At 50.8% G+C, this 20,236-nt stretch overlaps 1 protein-coding gene across 1 annotated transcript in view; it reads right to left on the bottom strand.

The window, feature by feature from the left end:
• PREX1 (phosphatidylinositol-3,4,5-trisphosphate dependent Rac exchange factor 1) overlaps positions 1-19,955 on the bottom strand; it is a 180,530-nt gene extending 160,575 nt beyond the window's left edge. The window contains exon 1 of the mRNA XM_027977300.2: positions 19,593-19,955. Within this exon, the coding sequence (XP_027833101.2) occupies positions 19,593-19,805 (213 nt within the window). The 5' untranslated portion in view covers positions 19,806-19,955. The remainder of the gene's footprint in view (positions 1-19,592) is intronic.
• Between the last annotated feature and the right edge of the window lie 281 nt (positions 19,956-20,236).

The raw sequence follows: 20,236 nt of genomic DNA on the forward strand, positions 1-20,236 counted from the left end.
CAATTGTAACTATTATATAACTATTGAAACAATGCAAAAAACACAAAGATGAAACATCTTTCTCTGAAACCCTCCCCATTCTCAGCCCAAGGCCACCCGGGGTGCATCCTGCCCTTCTCAACTTTCGTAAAGACCCATCCAGAGGGTCTTTTTTGGCTGTTGGGTTTTTTCCCTACAAAACTGGGATCACCCTCTACGCTTGACCTTAACCTTTCTTGCTTAACAGTACAGCATGTTCAGCCCTTCACGTCAAGTGAAGAGATCAATTTCATTCCTTTAAACAGCTGCCTGACACCGCAACCATGGGTAAGCGATAACCTTTGCCTTCTCTCTGTGAACGAATATCCAAGAGGTTTCCGTTCTGCAGGGGAGGGCCGTCATAAACTGGAACAAACAACTTTCTAACTTAAATCTTTACATACTGCTTCTTCTCAGCTCTATAGGCGAGATGCCCAAAGAAACTGAGTCAAAGGTTATCATGGTTTTTGACTTCTAAAAACATTGCCAGACTTACAACATGGTAAATATCATTAAATTGCTGTATATTATATATGAAAATGGTTAAGAGATTAAATCCTAAGAGTTCACATCACAGGGAAAAAAGTCTTTTTCTTTTATGTTGTAGCTATACGAGCTGATAGTCAACTAAACTTAGTGGGATCATCACTGCACGATGTACATCAAATCATTATGCCGTACGCCTTAAACTTACACAGTACTGTATGTGAATCACTTGTCATTGTTCAGTCGCTCAGTCATGTCCGGCCCTTTGCGAACCCATGGACTGCAGCATGCCGGGCTTCCCTGTCCTTCACCATCTCCCGGAGCCTACTCAAACTCATGTCCATTGAGTTGGTAATGCCATCTAACCATCTCATCCTCCAATTTATTTTCCCTCCAATTTCATTGAATTGTATCTCAATGAAGTTAGAAGGAAAACAAATAAGAAAACATGGCCAGACTATTCTTCCCAAAAGACAGCAGCATTAATACTCTTGATAGGAATCATGGAACTGTCCATTTCCAAACAACCACACCAGCACCGGATATTATGACTTTTTCTGTGTGTGAGAGACAGATGATGGCAATGTTGATTGATGTGGTTACTGAGCAAGAATGTGGCTCCACATAGTTCTCATTCCACAAAACACTACCAATTCAAGAGAATTCTGACCCACACGAGGCTACGATTGTGGGGGAGCAGGCTGTCCCTCCATGGGGCCCTGAGATGTCTTTCTCCCAAGTCCCCCCCGCCATCCTTGTAAGCTGCCCCCTGAGCCTGCACCATTTCTAAGATGGATTTCACACCCAGGAATAACAAAGATGTCTTTGTCACTAGCAAAGAGGGAATGACTGTTGCCAGAACATTCTGGGTTCTGTTCATTCAAATCTCCATGTGTCAGGAGGAGGAGGGTAGAGTTGGGGGTGGCAGGGCGGGATGCTTTCCGCTCTGGGGCTAACCTCAGGGGTAGATGCTGCCTTGGGCAGAGCTGGAGCAGCCCCAAACTCCGTCATTCACTCACTGGTTTATTCCACAAATATTTGCTGAGTGTTTGTCAGGCATTCTGGAAAGCCCTTTACATTGCGTGCAATTCATACCCACAGCCTGATAAGAGAAGTAACACCATTAACCCCATTTTACAGATGAGAAAACTGAGGCTCAATGAAATTAAAGCCAGGACCCAAGGTCACACAGCTAATGAACAACCCAGGAACACAAAGGAGCAGCAAATAATTAACTTCTAACCACCCGCAGAACACCCCAGACCCCAGCTGTCGCCTTGTTCCACCTGGGCTACTACCACGCAGCCTCGCCCCTCTGCCTCCATGCTGCCGCCCTACAGTCCATTCTCCCCTGGTAACCAAATGGATACGCGAGATTGGTCCCTCCTTTGTTCTAAAGTTCCAAGGGCTTCCCCCGCTCTCAAAGTCAAATGTAAAGTCCTTACAATAGCCCACAATCTGCCCACCGGCCTCTCCACTCACTGTTACCTCACTGACTTCACCTCCAATTCATTTTTCACCTGGCTCACTGCCTCCTTTCTGTTTCTGAAACACACCCCTGCCTCAGGGCTTTTGTACTTGCTATTCCCTGTGCCTAGAATGTTCTTCCCCAGATGCAGAGGTTAAGCCATTTTCCTAAAGAGGCAGAAAACTGTGAAAGTATAGTCACTCAGTCTTTGTGATCCCATGGACAGTAGCCCGTCAGCCTCCCCTGTCCATGGGATTCTCCAGGCAAGAATACTGAAGTGGGTTGTCATGTCCTCCTCCAGGGGATCTTCCCGACCCAGGGATCGAACCCAGGACTCCTGCATTGCAGACGGATTCTTTACCACTGAGCCACCAGGGATTCAAATCCAAATTGTGTGGCCTCAGAGGAAACAAAATACACACGCGGGAGCCTCCAATGAGAGAGAAGGAGGCTGTGTGACCCTGAAGAGTTTCTGGGCGCCGAACCTCTCTGAGCCTCTGTTTCCTCGTGGATAAAATAGGTAACACAGGATCGGCTTCCCCACGAGATTCCGGGGAGGCTATGTTGCTTGAGACTTGTCCACTGAGGACATCACACACATGTGGATGCTGGTGCTATTATTAGACCCATGGCAAGAGCCAGAACGGTCAGGGAAGGTCTTTTCAGGAAGCAGGATATGACCAAGGCTTTGAAGGTAGGATGTGGAAACGCCACTGGGCAATGTGGGCAGCCCCAGTGACAACAGAGCTTCCCCGGGACCCAAGACTCAGGGGAAGGCAAAGGCTTCCAATCCGGGATGACGGTACCAGCACAGAGGAGAAGAGATGCTCTCAGCTGGCATCCCTCCCCTTCTCCCAGTCCCAGGGCCCTGGAGTCTGCCTTCCAGGACTCACGGCTCCTCCATGGGCATGGGGTACAGGTGGGCCCCTCACCCATATCTGGCCGGTCAGCCTCAGTGAGGGGGGGGTCTGGGCTGGGCACGTGACTCAAGACAGCCAATCAGAGCCCACTCACCCCACTGGAGCAGCCGGACCCTCCCCTAACACAAACCAAGCAAGTCCGGTCTATGTTGAAGGCATTAAACTGGTTTTCTGTCACTTGCAACCAAAGAAGCCTGAGGACCAGCACTTGCTGCTCTTTTATTGCTGCTGTTTCAAAACCTTCTAGATTTTGGAGAAACAAAGCCGAGGAGAGAAGGAGGACGCCAAGCCTCACTGGGAAGGCATCGGGGTCCTCGAGTCCAAGCGTAGGCCCCCAATGGCAACTGAGGGACCTCTGAACACCCACAGAGGAGCCCACTGCGTCCTCTCGGGGATCTGCGGCCCGGAATCTCCCAAAGGAGCCCAAGTACAGAACAAGATTCAGGAAGCAGGACAGATGAGTGTGGGAACCTCCAGTTCGACAGCTGAGATTGCAAAAAAGAAAAGAGAGTGACTGCCCACAGGCCACAGGAAGTGGAAGCTGGGGTAAGAGAATCACCCTCTCCAAGAGAGAACCACCTTCTCCCCCTCCGCTCACCTCAGATGATAGAGGGAGCACCCACAAACTGCAAAATGCATCTCAGACTCAGCTGCCTGAGTGGAAGGGGCTGGGGTGGGGGCAGGATAGGTGTCCTCCGTGATGACGATGAGGGTCACAACCTTTGGACAAAAAAGCACTTTTTTTGCTTACTAAAGGTGTTAGTAATCCTTCCAAAGGGAAAGCTGGCTGCTTTTGTTTTCTTAAAACATGTAACTCTCACACCTCCCCAGCCGCTCAGGGGTTAAGAATCCTCCCGCCAATGCAGGAGACATGGGTTCGATCCCGGGTCCAGGAAGATCCCCCATGCTGTGAGGCAACTAAGCCTGTGCACCGTACCTACTGAAGCCTGTGCACTCTAGAGCCCAGCTCCACAGCGAGAGAAGCCACCAGTGAGAAGCCTGCACACTGTACCTAGAGAGCAGCCCCACTCACCACAACCAGAGAAAGCCTAGCACAACCGAAAATCAAGAAGTCAGCAAAATTTCCAAACAAACAGAAAAGAACATGAAACTCTCTTGGTCTGGCTTTCAGTTTTCCATCTGATGGAAACAAGGGTTAGAACTCTTCCAATGTCCTCGAGCCTTTTTTTTTTAAGTCCAGCAGAGCGAGCACAATGGCAAATGGCAACCAACGTTGGGTTTCAATGTCGGGGACATTAGGGAAGGGCAGGGACTGTGGCAAACTGGAGACCGCAAGTCCTGTCTAAAGAAGGCGGCTGTTGTTCAGCTCCAGGCAAGTGTTCGCCTGTAGGCACGCAAGCTTAATGCGGACCGGTCTTCTGATTGTTTAAGAAATCAGAAATAAAGATTTTTATATGAAATTTCTTAATTTTTCAAGAAATGCTGACAACCAATAAAAAAAAAATTTAAGCACTGCACTGGCCTGAGGACCCCCAGTTTGGAACTCGTGGGGCTATGGACCCATGACCACTGAATGATAGTAAGACAGACAGACAGACACACATACACATATCATATGGCCACTGAAGTCAAAGGAGCTGAAAATAAAGTTTCCCAAAGACACAGGAAACCTCTGGGTACACAGGACTCCTCCAGCTCATCTGGACACAACTTAAACCCTCCCTCTCCAAGCACCTGAGCTGTCGGACAAGAGCAGAACAATCCTGGGGTTCTGCTTTCAATTCAAGTTCCATCTCAGCCACACACTGTTCACTGTTCACTGTTCACACTGTAAGCCTGAACCAACTAACTCACTGGACGGTTTTGTGCCTCAGTTTCCCCATCTGGAAAATGACACAATTGGCTGAGATAATGTCATGCTCTCTCCTAGCTCTGACAACTCAATTCTAGGATTCTAGGTGTTGGTGATTTCTTTGGGTTGGTAAAGACCACAAGGCCCTCAACCAAAGTTTCTTCAGCTTCCAGTTACTGAACTGGCAGCTTGAACAAAGACACATATGGTCCATAATTGTGAAAAGCTGAAATCTATGTAAATACTCAATATAAAAGGGATGGTTAGATGATAATAATAATTTTATTAGTATATTATTATACTATGTTATTATAGTATATTATTATATTGTGTTATTATAATATACCATATTATTACATTATGTTATTGTAATAATTATTATAACTATAGCTAATATACACCAAGCATTTACCATGTGCCAGGCATTGCTTTGAGAGCATGACAGGTCTTAATTCATCTAATTCCCCATCAGTCTAAGGGCTGGGCAGTAGCTTCAGAATGAAGCGGGCCCACGTAAAGCAATTTGTAAGTAACCAGGATTCTGATGCAGGAAGGAGAAGCCCCTTCCAGGGCGCAAGAGTGGGCTCTTGTCTAGCACTCAGAAATGAACTGCCCGAGGAGACACCCGTGCTGATAAAGGGGGCGCCTAGGTGGAAAGCAGCGGGGTAAGGGAGCCCAGGAGAACTGCTCTGCCACGTGACTCACAGTCTCGGGTTTTAGGGGAACGGGGTTCTTTTGTGGCTTGTCTCTGGCCAGTCATCTTGTTCGGCCCATAGTCTGACTCAGGGTCCTTCCTGGTGGCACGTGCATCGCTCAGCCAAGATGGAAGCCAACGCAAAGGATTCTGGGAGGTTGGTCATCTCCCTCCTCCCTCTTCTGATCCCTCCCGAATGTTCCCAGTCAGTTTTCGGCAGCAGCACCACGTTCCTTATCGGTGCCTCCTGTTGTGAGACAACCCAGGCAAGTGGGGCTGGTCAAGGTGGGCGGTTTCGGTCAACAGTTTCCTAGCAAGTCAGCTTGGACAGTGCGGACCCAGAGACCCATGTTTCAGCACAGAGCCATCAAAAGCTTAGCAATGAAGTGTGCTTGGCGGTGACACAGGAGCTGCACGGAAGAGGCAAGAGAGAACATCACACCGTGTGTGTGGTGTGATCACACCTCGGCTGAAACAACACGCAAAGAACGAGCAGGAAATGTACCGAAAGGTGAAACAGCTGTTTGGAAGGGTGAGACCTTTTTGCTTGTCTTTATTTTCCAAAAGTTCTACGACGAGCAAAGTGACAGCGAAAACAGCCCACGCGAAGAGTGTGTCCCTGGGAGTCAGCTCAACGCACAGCACCTACTATCCTAGTCTACTCCACCAAATCCTCTCCTCTCAGCCACCAGCCTGAGGACCCAGATGTCTGCCTACCCTGTGACTGCTGAATCCCCAGTGTCAACACACCCAGGAACACAGCACACACTCAATAAAATGTGTGCGAGGGAGAAAAAGAGATCTCCCCATTTCACAGCCAAAGAAACTGAGGCCCAAGAGCCATCTGCCCAAGGTCACAGAGCTGCTAAGTGGTGGCCTGGGGACAAAAGTGGGAGAACTACATCTCAGCAGAGAGTTTCTACCACCCACACAAGGGGTAAAAGTCACACCCAGTCAAAATCACCAGTGAAGTCAACTGAACACAATGCATGATCCAGGACTGGATTCTGGAGATGGGGAAAGAGGGGAAAGTGAAGTCGCTCAGTCGTGTCCGACTCTGTGCGACCCCATGGACTACAGCCTACCAGGCTCCTCCCTCCATGGGATTCTCCAGGCAAGAGTACTCCAGGAAAGAGGGGGGTTGGGGGGGGGAGTATAAAGAACACTTTTGGAAAAACAGGTGAAATTTGAATACAGATTGTGGGCTGTATAATTCACTACCAATGTTACATTTCCTGATTTTGTTCAGTGTACTGTGGTTATAGCAGAGAATATCTGTGTTCTTAGGAGATTGTCTAGGGGCATCATGTCTGCAATTATTCTCAAATGGATCAAAGGAAACAAAACTCTGTGTGTGTGTGTGTACATGCATGTGTGTGTGGGAGGTGGGAGAGGTGGAGAGGGGAAAGAAGAGGGGAGAATTATAAAACAAACTGGTGAACCTAGGTTAAAGGTCTATGGGGTGCTCTCTATTCTTGAAATGTCAACACTGAAAGGTACCCAAAAATGAACTTTGAAAAAGTGAATTAAAATGTCCACAAATAGAGCACACTGGAGTTTTACGTCTAGACCTCTGAACATGTGCAGAAATGTGTAACATATACAGCCAGGTACATACATAAAGTATCATTTTACCATACTTGGTTCCATCTGAGAGAATCTGTAATAAAAGGACATAAGAGAATGTGTTTTTGACACATACACCCCCACTATATTTACGACCTTTTTGATCAGGGGGAAATAAATCTTAAAAAAACCACCCAGTTGGACTTCCCTGGTGGTACAGTGGATAAGAGTCTGCCTGCCCATGCAGGGGACACAGGTTCGATCCCTCCTCCAGGAAGATTCCACATGCTGCGGGGCACCTAAGCCCTCGAACCGCAGCTCCTGAGCCTGCATGCCACGAGTGCCTGTGTCCAGAGCCCGTACTCCACAGCAAGCGAAGCCACTGAAATGAGAAGAATGCACGCTACAACGAAGAGCAGCCCCTGCTCACTGCCCCTGGAGAAACCCCGCGTGCAGCAACAAGGATCCAGCACAGACAAAAAAAAAATTTTTTATTTTTTTTTAATTAATAAACTTTTAAAATTAAAAAAAAAAAAAACACCCAATCAACAGCCTGGCCTGCCATCAGCCAGTGGCTGGGACCACACAGAGCTCCCTCGGCCCTCCCAGTGTGGTAAGGGCAAGAGGCCAAGGACGCCAGTCTGCAGGCACTCCCCACGCTGAGGTCCAAGCTCCCCAAAGTCAAGGAACCAGAAGGCCTGGTGGCAGGAGCCGGCAGAGCCTCCACCACAGAGTAAACCCCATCCAATCCCTTTCGCTCGCACACTCACTCCCAAGACCCACATTAACAGAGCGCCCATTATGTGCTGGGTGCGGCAGGGCTGTCAGTGAACAGCAGGCCGGGGCCCTGACCTCGTGTGACTTGTATCCTAGTGGGGAAGACAGACGCTAATCAAGTAAACAGACTATTTCAAGAGTGACAGGTACCAAGAAGGGTGTGGTGATACAGAGACCAGGACGCGAAGGCTCCCTGAGGAAGTGACACTGGGGTTACACAGCTAAACGAGAGGGAAGGGCCCCATGCACAGCATGGTTAGAGGTGCTCCAGGCAAGCGGAACAGCAAAACGAACAGGCTGAGAAGGTGGAACCAGCCTAGCAAGTTCAAGAACAGAAAGCCCGGGACACCCTGAATGCAAAGGAAGATGAAGCTGGCGTGCTGAGCAGAGTCCAGACCTCAGAGGCTGTGTAAGCCACAGCAAGGGGTCTGGATTCAATCAGCCTGCGTTTCCTGTTCGCCTTTCCTCCAGCACAATGGGGACAGGAGAGGAAGGAGATCCAACGAAATGGCAGGATGTTAGACCTAAACCCAACCCTGTCAATAACTGCATTAATGTATATGAGCTAAACAGTCTAATTAAAAGGCAGAGACTGTCAGAACGGATTTTTTTAAAAAGCACATGACCAGGATCTGAGGAGGTGAGAGTCATCACAGCAAACAGCCAGAAAGAACATAGGGACCTCAGTCCGACAGCCGCAAGGGACTAAATTCACCCAAGAAGCTAAACAGAGGTCCCCAAGATTCAGACGAGATGCTAGTCCAGCCAATACCACGACCGCAGCCGTGTGAGACCCAGAGAAGAAAACCCAGTTACCCAGTGCCCAGAATTCTGACCACAGAAACTGCAAGGTGGTCATCAATAGAGCTGCTTCAGAACACTAAATGCGGGGTAGTCTGTTACACAGCGATAGACAACGGATACACCCTCTCTTGTGATCTTGGGTAAGTGGCCTCACATTTCTGGGCCTCAATTTCTTCATCTGCACAACTGTTAGGATGCAAAGAAAGCAGAATGTATAACAGCCTTGCCCAGGAAGTGGAGAATGGTTTATTCTGTGTCCACTTAAGTCTGTGGAGAGATTTCAGAGTGGGAGAATAGGAGGGGCCTTCATGCATTTTTGAGAAGATGACCGTTTTTTTCCTATCTTTGGGTGGGTTCCTCAGGGAAGGAGATGAATAATCTCTTCTCAAATGCCAGTCATTCCAGAGATGTCCTTTCTCCCAACTGCCTTCAGAGACAGGAGTACAGAGACCAGGAGTCCAGGGTAAGGGGACACCTGGCCAAAATGAATTCAGTTGTTTATTTCAAGCCCCAAAAATGATCTGAGGCACGCTTTTCAAGACAAGACCCCATAACTGTTCTTGAACAAAAAGAAGGGAAATACTGAGACTCTAAAACATGATGATAATTTTAATAAAAGAACAGCTATCATTGATTGGAGCCTGGCCATATGCCAACACTGAACAAAGTGTCCCAACCCATTTTACAGATGAGGAAACTGAGGCCCAGAGAGGGGCAACTCCTTGAGGGAAACTCCTTGCCAAGGATCACAGAGCCACTGAGGGGCAGAGACACAATTCAGACTCAGACAATCTGGGCCAGACCCCGGGGCCAAAAAATCCACACAAAAATACTGAGCATTTATATAAATCAAGACCACCACATTATTTTTTAAATATGGGAATTCCCTGGTAGTCCAGTGATTAGGACTACACACTTTCACTGCCAAGGATGTGGGTTCAATACCTGGTCGGGGAACTAAGATCCTACAAGCTGCGTAGTGCAGTCAAAAAATAAACAAATAAATGTGTGTGTGTGTGTGTGTGTGTGTGTACAGAGGAGATGTTTTATTTTCTTCACTTGACAGATATTTAATGAGCACCTACTATGTGCCAGGCACTGTTTATGGTGCTGGAGAGAGAGAGAAAAGGTGACAGGAAGCAGTAAGTGGGGGCAGAGTACAATTTCAAACAGGAAGCGGTTGGGGGGGTAGTCAGAAAAGACCTTCCGAAGACCACGAGGTTTAAGCAGAGGCCTGAAGGAATGAGCCACGGGGATACTGGAGGAAGTGCACTCCAGACAGAACCAATGGGAAGACCCTGATGCAGGAGCACGCCTGGGGCCCTGAGAAAGGGCCCGTGTGGCTGGAGGGGAGCAAGGGAGGGCGACAGGATGCTCTGGAATTAGACGGCAGCGATGATTGCACAACTTTGTGAATATACCCCAAACCACTGAACTGTACTCTTGAGGGGGTAGAATGTATAGTATGTGAATCATACCTCAATGTTAAAAAAAACCGTATGAAAAAAAAAGATGCCTCGGAGACGGAGGGGAGAAGAGACAGGGCAAGTGGTACGGGACCTCCTGGGCCACCCTGAGGACCTGGCTTTGACTGAGGGCACTGGCAGCCACAGCAGGGCTTTGAACGGGGCGGTGGCATGACCTAACAAGTCTAACGAGGGTCCTCGGGCTGTGCATGGAGAGCAGACCACAGGAGGCAAGGATGAGAGCCGGGAGGCAGTGGCCAGTTCCCCAGGGTGGGTCCCCGGGCGAGTTACCCTCAGTGCCTCTATTTTTCTCATCTGTGAAGTGGGTATGAAAAAGACACGCGAGCTGACACCAGGTTAAGTGCTGTCGTGACAGCTGTGAGTGGAGGGTGGAGTCAGAGGTGCCACCGAACAGGTTTAAATCATGCAAATCAGTTTCCTGAACAGAAAACACGGGGTGCCCCTCCCTCACGGGAAGCAGGGACCTGTCTCTCACCTCAACAGCCCTCCCGGTGCAGCCTGTCCACACCCAGGCCATGAAGAGGGGCCCCAACTCCTCTCCCCATGTGGTTGGCTTACAGCACCCACCCAGACAGAGGACAGAATCGCCCAGGTCACTAGACAGCCCAGGCACAGACAGGGGGGGAGCTGCCTGTGGGAAGGGAAGATGCGGTCCTCCTCCTGGCTGGGTGCCCAGGCAGGAAGCAGGAGGTGTTTGCTGGACCCTGGGAAGGGCGTCGTGCAGTCCTGAGTTTCAGGACATCAGTCAGACCATGCCACACCCCAGGGCCTCCTCATCCCACCAAGACTCAAGCCCAAATGGCTCACCGTGCACGTGAGGTTCACGCCACCAGAACCCCTGCTGCCCACGCCAACCTGACCTCCTCTTCAGCAAGCTGAACCAGGCCCTGCCTCAGGGCCTTTGCACACGCTGTGCTCACCACCTGGAGCACGCTTCTCTCAGTTCCTTCCTCGGCGGGCTCCTTCTCAGCCACCTCTTCAGAGGCCTCCCTTGACCGTCTCATCTCAACAGATGACACCACCTCCGTCACCAGGGTACCTCCACCTTCCTTTCTCCTCAGTACACCCACTTCAAACTGTGTGCTGCTGCTAAGTCGCGTCAGTCGTGTCCAACTCTGTGCGACCCCATAGAGGGCAGCCCACCAGGCTCCTCTGTCCCTGGGATTCTCCAGGCAAGAGTACTGGAGTGGGTTGCCACTGCCTTCTCCCCAAACTGTGTGGACTTGAGCAGTTTCCTCAGCCTCTCTGGGCCTTGGCTTCCCCAGGAGCAAAATAGATATAATGACAGTCTCTATTCCAAAGGTTGCTGCAAGGGCTCGAAGAGATAATTCATACAGTACCTGGCACCCAGCAGGACCGCAATGGCTTATCTTATCATGATTACACCTCTCGTCACTTTCTCAAGCGATCTCTTTTTGTACTGTATGAAGATTCCACGAGGGCAAGAACCTTGTCCATCTTGTACTGGCCATGTGCCAACATCTAGCCCATATGTCTGACACTTAGTAGGTGCTTAACCTCTGTTTGTTTAAGAAGTGAATTTGTGAATGAAAGCATTGACTGCCTATACCCCACGGTGACTCTGGCCTCACTCCTCCTAGGAGCAGCTTCTTGTAGAAGCTACCCACCCTCCCCAGCAACTGGCCACCTGCCTCTACCAACCTTCAGTGTCCCTAGGCCAGCCAGCCTGAAATAGCCTCACCTCTCCTGGCCCAGAACCAAGGGATCAGTTGCCAGCTCCACCCTGGGGAAGGAACTGGGCGGTAAACACAGATTGTGTGTCTGACCACATGACAGAAGAAGGGTGGACGGGCAGAGTCCCTTCTGGCCCTCAAAGAGTCAAGAAAATAAAAATAAACCTAAAAATCCAGACTCGTCTGGGAGTCTGAAGGGCTTCCCTCCTTCCTCAGGGCTTCCTTCTGTGGCATGTACTTCGGGGAGACTGATCTTGCCCCAGGACCCAGCTGCACCAGGTATGTGAGTGACTACACTCGATCCCTGCAGCCACCCTCGGGGGACTACAACCATCTTACAGATGAGGAAACCAGGGCTCACAGAAGCAAAACGACTCATCCAAGGTCATACGGGGGCAGAGCTGCATTTCAAACACAGGCTGTTTTTGTCTCCAGTCTGTGCCTTTAACCATGAACCCAAGACACACCGCAGAGTGAAAAATACAAACCATATCACGCCATTTATGTAAACACATACACATTCACACACACACACATATCAGTGCTACACATGTAATTGCCTTCAAGTGGGCCAAAAGCAGAGCTGGTGATCAAAGGAGGTTTCAGCCAGTGATTCCCAGCCAGGGGCTATTTTGCCCCCAGGGAACATGTGACAATGTCTGGAGACACTTCTGATCACCCCAACAGGGGGAAGGGGACGCTACTGGAATCTAGTAAGTGGAGGCCAAGAATGCATCTGAAATCCTGCAACACACAGGACACCCCCACAAAGAATAATCCTGCCCAATGTGTCAATAATGCCAAAGGTTGAAAGATGCAGAGATTCACCCCAAATCAGTTACTAGGGCTGGAAGTGCCCCTTGTAGAACCTGTTTAAGGGGGACAGTGGATCCGGGCTAAAACACAAGTCCCAGAGAAGGCCCCCAAGCCTTCTCTCTCCAGAACTCTCAGGATGGAACCCCGACCAGCAGCAGTCACCACCCTTGACCAGGGCTCACCTCCCTCTGGGGGATGCAACTTCTACAGGGGGTCCCTCTGGGGGCCTCACCTGCAAAACAAGGAGATTCAGACCCTCCCTTCACCCCTGGCTTGCTCACAAGTTCTATGTCTCCTAAATTCTGGGGCAGGAACCAGCTCTGACCTCACCTGGTGCTTTCAAAACAAAGCCAGTGGGACAGCAAACTCTGGTTACCCACTTCCCACTAGGGTTCCAGCCAGAGAACCTATGTCTATTGGAGAAGAGAAAGCACAAAAATCTGGGAGGTAAAGTTCTGCAGCGAGGCACGGCCTACTTCAAGGACTCAACTTTTACAAACGCTTTAAGAGAGGGCCAGCTGTCAAGCAGAGAGGATGTGGGTTTCTTAATCTGAGGGTGTGGCCCTGAGTCCAACAGCTCTTCTGCTCACTGGCCTGATAAAAGGGACACTCTCGAAGAAAGCGGTGCCCTTGAAGCCTCTAAAAGCCAGGGACACCAACCCCATCCATCTCTTCTTAAAGTGACAGAGCAACAGTTACAAGAGCAAGCATTGGAATAATAGTGAGTGGGTGTCTGGGATGTTTGTTTGAAGAACACATTCATTCAAATGCATGAGTTCGAGCATCCCTGTTGACTCATCTTTCTCATAAGGACAAGGACCACGTCTGGCCCGTTGGCGGCTGCATCCTCGTGGCCTGGAACACGGACTGGAATACACAGCAGATGCTCCCTCTACCTCTGAAAAAAGCAGTCTAATTTCTTTATGGCTTTACCTGTACATAGCTGTGCCTGCCATACACAAAAGAGGGGCCCCACCTAACTCCTGCTGATGCTAAGGTTTTTATCATCACAAAATTTTCACTGCCGTCCTGATGACGTTCAGCCCAATACAAAGTGGGCTGGTCCTGGGTCCCTCGCATCCTAAAGCTCAGATCATTTGGATCGCTGGACTTAATTCTTGCCCACTTGGGCAGCCCAGAGGTCTCACAAAGGCAGGAATGTGGATCGTGAGCACAGCACCCTGTTGGGGCAGTTCAGGGTAATGTTAAAGAACGTGGACTGTGCAGTCACACTACCTGGGTTTGAATCCCAGTTCCGTCAAACTGTGTGACCCTGGGAAACTGACTTGACCTCTCTGTGCTTTTGTTTCATTTGTAGAACAGGAAGCACAATAACACCTGGAAATTTGGAGCTGATACACAGAGAATGCTTTTCTGGGACTTACAAACATCCAGCACTATGTACGTCTTAGCAAAATTATTATTACTATTGCTGTGCTTTCAACTAATAATCAGGCTGAAAGTACAATAATTCCTTCTGTTGGCAAGCTGTAAAAAATATATTCTCATAGTTAGTTAGTTAGTTAGTTCAGTCACTCAGTCGTGTCCGACTCTTTGTGATCCCATGAATTGCAGCACGCCAGGCCTCCCTGTCCATCACCATCTCCTGGAGTTCACCCAGACTCACGTCCATCGAGTAGGTGATGCCATCCAGCCATCTCATCCTCTGTCGTCCCCTTCTCCTCCTGCCCCCAATCCCTCTCAACATCAGAGTCTTTTCCAGTGAGTCAACTCTTCACATGAGGTGGCCAAAGTACTGGAGTTTCAGCTTTAGCATCATTCCTTCCAAACACCCAGGGCTGATCTCCTTTAGAATGGACTGGCTGGATCTCCTTGCAGTCCAAGGGACTCTCAAGAGTTTTCACCAACACCACAGTTCAAAAGCATCAATTCTTCAGTGCTCAGCCTTCTTCACGGTCCAACTCTCGCATCCATACATGACCACTGGAAATACCATAGCCTACATATGCTTAATTTTACATGGAAAGGGCATTTCAAATAGCATTTCTTAGAACCTTTTTTTCCCTTTTTTTTTTATCTTTCTGCTTGCCTTTCTTCACAAGATACACCTCTATCCATCCTTTTCTCCCAATTCCTGTCATGTCATACATACAATGTATATCATATTATGGTTATTGCTTATATTCCCAAGGCGGAACTTCTGAGCATCCTCCTTTGCACAACACAACCTTGTGAAACCCCCCCGCCACGTCACCGGGCAGGTCATTCTGTGACTGCAAAATTTAAGAGGCACCCCCCCACCCCCACTCCCCAGCATCGCTCCCTAGTGTCAGACTAAGAGTACAAAAATCTTTAAAAAAAAAAAAGTGACAACACAAAACCACAGTTTCTTGTTTTGGCAACCAGAGCTCCAATGAGAAGAAAAGCTTTCGTCTCCTACCCCCAGAAAGCAGAAGCACAGAAAGCATTCTGGGAGCTCTCTGCCTCTTGTTCCTCAGGGACCCCGGCCCAGCCAGTTCAGGAAGACCCTCTGGGAGTCTGAGAGTGACCCGTCTTTGTCCTGTCCTGGTATTCAAATCCTGGCTTTATTACACACTGTAGGTGGCCCTGGGCAGGTCACCAGCCTGCTCTGTGTCTCAGTTTCCCCCTCTGTTTAATGGGCACAGTATAGCAGCTGCTGCCTCATGGAGGAACGGGGAGCCCTTTCTCTCATCAGAGAGCCAAGGGGAGCCCTTCAGGGGTCTGCTGACCACCCCCGACACAGGAGTCTCTCTGCCCATCCACCCAGGCTGGATGACACATCCTTTAGGAAAGCCATTGGCAGCTGTCCCCAAAGGCAGCCTCCTTGACTTGTAGGTGGAGACCCCAAACCAATATAAGCATGAGGCAAGTGGGTTCAAGGATCACACGGCCTCTTTTTAAGGGGGAAGACTTTGAGCCCCAAAAAGACCAACTCTTCTGCCCCCCCAATGCTGCACATCCCCTCAAAAAGCTACCAGAGCATTCTGGGCACCTACTGTGTGCCTGGCACAGTGCTAACAGCGATAACCTCAGGCTCACTGGAAATGCAAACTTTCCTCTATGAGGCAGCAGCTGCTATACTGTGCTCATTATGCAGATAGGGAAACTGAGACACGGAGCAGGCTGGTGACCTGCCCAGGGACACCTACAGGCAGTGTGGAGTAAAGCCAGGGTTTGAACACCAGCAGCCTGGCCCCAGAGCCCCAACCTCAACCCTCACGCCATAAAGAGGCAGGGAGTACAGAGCAGGAACCCAGCAGCCTGATATTTCCATTCTTCTAAGCTGTGCCCGTTCTGCGGAAGAGACAGGCGTCACAGAGGGGAAGTAACCAGAGGAAGCCCAGGCAGAGGGTAAGGGTCACACAGACCTGGGTTCAAATCCCAGTTCTGCCACCTCCATAAGTCACGAGTCAAGCCCTTTATAAGCCAGAGGCAGTCTGTGAAGTGGCTGCAGACAGGAGTTCCAGGGTAGGCAGCTATCTACATGAACAGCTCACTTAAACTATCTTTGCCTCAGCTTCTTCATCTGAAAATGGGGATAAGACAGCACTTCCTTCACAGGGGTGCTGGAAAGATCAAATGAATGGATAGAAGGGTAAGAAATGAATCAGTGTCAGCCCCTACACAGTAATGACAGGCAGTAATATCACTGTCATTATCATTATTAACAAGAGCATACCCAATGCACCTAAAACTGCCAGGGCTTCTAAAGGCTGAGACCCCAGGTTCTCAAAATCCGAGGCATCTTCTCCTGCCACCTCTAGAGGGTCCTCCAAGAGAGATCCAGCATCAATACGAGAGGGCTGTCCTTCCCTTCCCATGGCTCTTCAATAAACAGACAGAAAATATGGCACCAAAGTCATCAGGCCCCACTGGAGATAAGGGAGGAAGTGCAAACCAACTCCTGAAGGAGGTAAGGAAAGACGGGGAGATTCTGGAGGAGCCTGAGAGCCCCCAAACCCAGAACCAAACAAAACAACTAGGTCTGGAATGTAGATGGTCAAAAGGAAATTCACCCAGAGTTCCTGTCCTCCTTTCAGTAACGACTCAGATCTCATTTCCTCCAGGCAGCCCTCCCTGACTACTCCTGCTTGCTGGCTACTAGAATCCTGTAATCCTAATCATCTGTAATCTTTAAGTATCATATAACAATTAACTATAATAACTCATATTTAGAATTGCCTTACAACCTGCTAGGCAATGTTCTAAGTGCTTTATATATATATTAATATAATTCACTTATCCTCTTCAAAACCCTATAAGATGTACTATCATTCTCCATTTACAGATGAGGAAAGTGAGGTTCAGAGAGGTTATGCCACTTGCCTAAGGTCACAGAGCCCAAGGACCTGACCCCCAGCAGTCTGGCTCCAGAGCTCAACCTCATACTTGGATTTCTGGAAACACTCATATATTGCCACCCTTGGCTAGAACATGCCCTTCTCCAGCACAGAAACTTAAGACCTGGTTTTTCTGCATTTCCCATAATGCTCAGTTTACCACAGAGGCTTCACTTCTACTGGCAAGGGGACCTTAAAATGAGGGACTCAAGGAGGCCAGGGCAGCCCTTTGAGACCTGCCTCTGCCACATGGAATTAAAAGCAAGGAGGGATTACCCAACATTTCTTCCAAGCAGGAACAGTCCCTCAGTAAGTATAACATAAAGGCTGGGAGGAGGGAGTGGGAAGACAGGAGAGATTCACAGCCTGCAGGCTGCCAGCCTGGCTGCCATGGAAAGCCTTGGTAATTAGCAGTTCGTGAAGCTCCAAGCCCTGGGTTTTCAAAACTGAAAGACCTTGGGTTGTTTGGGGACCGTTTTTGAGAAAGCAAAACAAGAGAGGTCTCCTGCAGCTCACAACTGAGGTACGGCTGATCAAGTTACACAATCAGTCCATTTGCTGGCACAAGCTTGGGGACACCCAAAAAGACAAGGCAGAAAGAAAGCCTGGCTTCCCCTCCCTGCCTCTGACAAGTGGAGAAACTGAGGCCAGGACAGGTGCGAGAGTGATCCAAGATGTCAACGTCAGAACCAGCTCATCTCAAAACAGACGGGGCAGTCCAAAAGAAAGGAAAAGGATGAATTCAGCAGATTCAAAGTGTCAAGGCGATGATATGGAAGTGTAGAAGTCTTTTATCTTTTTCCTGTTCTTTTTTAATAATAAGAATGACTCTAATCAATTTCCATTATTTCAGCTTCCTTGGACTCTACACATGGACAATTTAAAACCACGGTGAACCCAAACACCATCTCCTATCTCTTCCGAAAGGCACCACACCATCCAGGGCAAGGATGTGGGAGTACTGGGTATCTTTTCTTCCCCATTAATGTAAAAACTGGCTTGTCTTTGCTCTTTCTCTTCCAGACTAAGAAGCAGGGAGTGGCTCAGAAGGAGAAGTGAGGAGTTCCCTGGAAGCTGACATTGCTCAGAGACACCAGGACTGCCTACATCTTTAATTCAGAAACTGCCAGCTTCAAACTGAGCAGATTTTTTTTTCTCTCTCTTTTTTCTGTGAGAGAGGGAGGGATGGGAAAGAAATGCCAATCCTGCTTCATTCTCATAGGCTTTTCTAGAAGGGTCCTTCAGCCAAAAGGTTTTCAATGCCTCCGCACAACTCTCCACCACCACCCCCTCAACACACACACACACACACACACACACACACACACACACACACACACACCTCCTTTCACAGAGAGAAGGGCTCCATCCTCCTGGAGTTAAAACTCAGACCTCACACAGCCTCGGCTGCACCCCTAAGCCACAGGGGATCCCAGAGGATGCCAGAGCCTCCCTCTTTCCCCGGGGAGACTGGGAACTGCAGGGCCTGGCTCTGGGGTTTCTGAAGGAACCACCAACTGCCCCCTCTGCCCGCTGCCCCCCAGCCCTTCCTGCACCAGGATTAAAAGACTTCCTAGAGCAGAGAAGGGAGTAAATGAGGTCCCAGCAGGAGGCTGGGAGATTAAAGCCCTGCCAGTCTCCTAACTTCCAGCCAGGCTGCCTCAGACCCACCCCCTCCACCCCCTAGCCACTTTTCTCACTTCCTAGGACGGTAGGGAAGTGGCCCCTTCCTCCCTCTCACAGACTAAAAAAAAAAGAAGAAGAAGAAGAAAGAGAAGAAACGACAACAACAACAAAGAAATGCAGTACAGAACAGACTGCCCTGGTTCAAAATCCAGTATCCCCGGTTAAACAGCTGTTTGATTCTGGGCAAGTTACTCAGACCCTCTGGAGCTAAAAAACTCTCCCATCTGAAAACTGAGAGAGGTATTCGTCCCTACTTCGTGGGCCACTTGGGAAGGTCCAACCTTCTCATGACATACGTAGGCGCCTGGCACATAATAAGCGCTCAGTTATTTTATAGAATCTGATGCCAGTGGTTTGGCAACTTGAGGTTGGGGGTGGAGGGGAATGGGATGGAACAGGCGAGTCGTGAGTTTGAAACCCACTGTCCCCCAGCCCCAGCAAATGCGTGTGCGTGGGAAAGAGGAGTCCTACCGAGGGGCTTTGGCGACCTCTGTTCTTGCTCCAGGCTTTGGGTTTTATCCTACTATGCGGGGCGCGCAGGGATGCTGGGCTCGAGGATTTCCAGGGTCCGTCCTAGATGAGTAGTCCGCGGTGCACTAGGTGGCCAAGAAATCCCCGTAGGGGGGAACGTGGCAAAAACGCAGGAGCCCGAGCTCTCGGCGCCTGGGTCCCAAAGACCCTGCCTCACGGATTTAACTAATTTTAAAACTATTTGAAACGGGGCGCCGGGGGTAGAAAAAAAGACAAAAGGGCAGAGTATGGGGCGGGGGAAACGGAGTGCAGGAGACCCCGGGTTGGGGCTGGACCGCTGGCCGGCAAGAGAGGCGACAGCCCAGCTCCGGAGCAGCCCTATCACCCCAACGGCTCTGCGCGCCCCGCGGGATGCCTCTGAGGCGATCCTCGCGAACCCCTCCCCGGGGACCGTGGCCACAGGTTGTGGGGAGCCACGCCGGAGCCCACCCCCACCCCCGCCGATCTCCGCAGCAGGGCTGGCGGCCGGAGCGGAGACTGTCCCCGCGATCCCCCGGGGGCGACACTCACCGACTGCAAGAAGCGCAAGGTGCCCACGTAGTCCCTCTCGGTGCCCAAGATCTCGTTGAGGACACAGAGGCGGAGGCGCAGCTGGCGCTCCGACTCCCGGGCGGCTGTACAGGGGCCGGAGTTGGGCGCAGCGGCGCCGTGAGCCAGGGGGTCCGGCGGGGCACTGCCCCCAGCCCCGTCGCCACCGGGATCGCGGCCGCCGGACACCTCCATCCTAGCGCGGCCGCGCGGCACCAGCTCCTTCCCCCGGCGCGGAGATCGCGCAGAGCGGCGACTCAGGCGTCCAGGCGCCCCATCCCGGACGGGGCGCGCCGGCGGGCCGGGCTCAGCGGCGGGCCCGGCGCATGGCGCGGCGGGCGGGCTGGCGGGCGGGCTGGCGGGCGGGCCTGGGGGCGGGCGGCCCGGGCGGGGGGCGGAGGCAGCGCGCGGAGGCCGGACGAGGGGCGGGAGGGGGCCGGCCCTCGGGGCTCCGGGACGGCGGGCCCCGCCGCCCAGGGAGCGTCGGCCAAGTGCCACGCCGCGCCGCGGCCGCACAGGCGCTCCGCGCGCGCCCCGCTCCCCCTGGAGACGCGGCGCGGCTACGTCGGAAGCTCGGCTCAACCCGAGCCGGACCACCGGGCTTCTCGGGTGAGAGTCTTCCGCTC

Source organism: Ovis aries, chromosome 13, assembly GCF_016772045.2.
Source record: "Ovis aries strain OAR_USU_Benz2616 breed Rambouillet chromosome 13, ARS-UI_Ramb_v3.0, whole genome shotgun sequence".
Classification (NCBI taxonomy): Eukaryota; Metazoa; Chordata; class Mammalia; order Artiodactyla; family Bovidae; genus Ovis; species Ovis aries.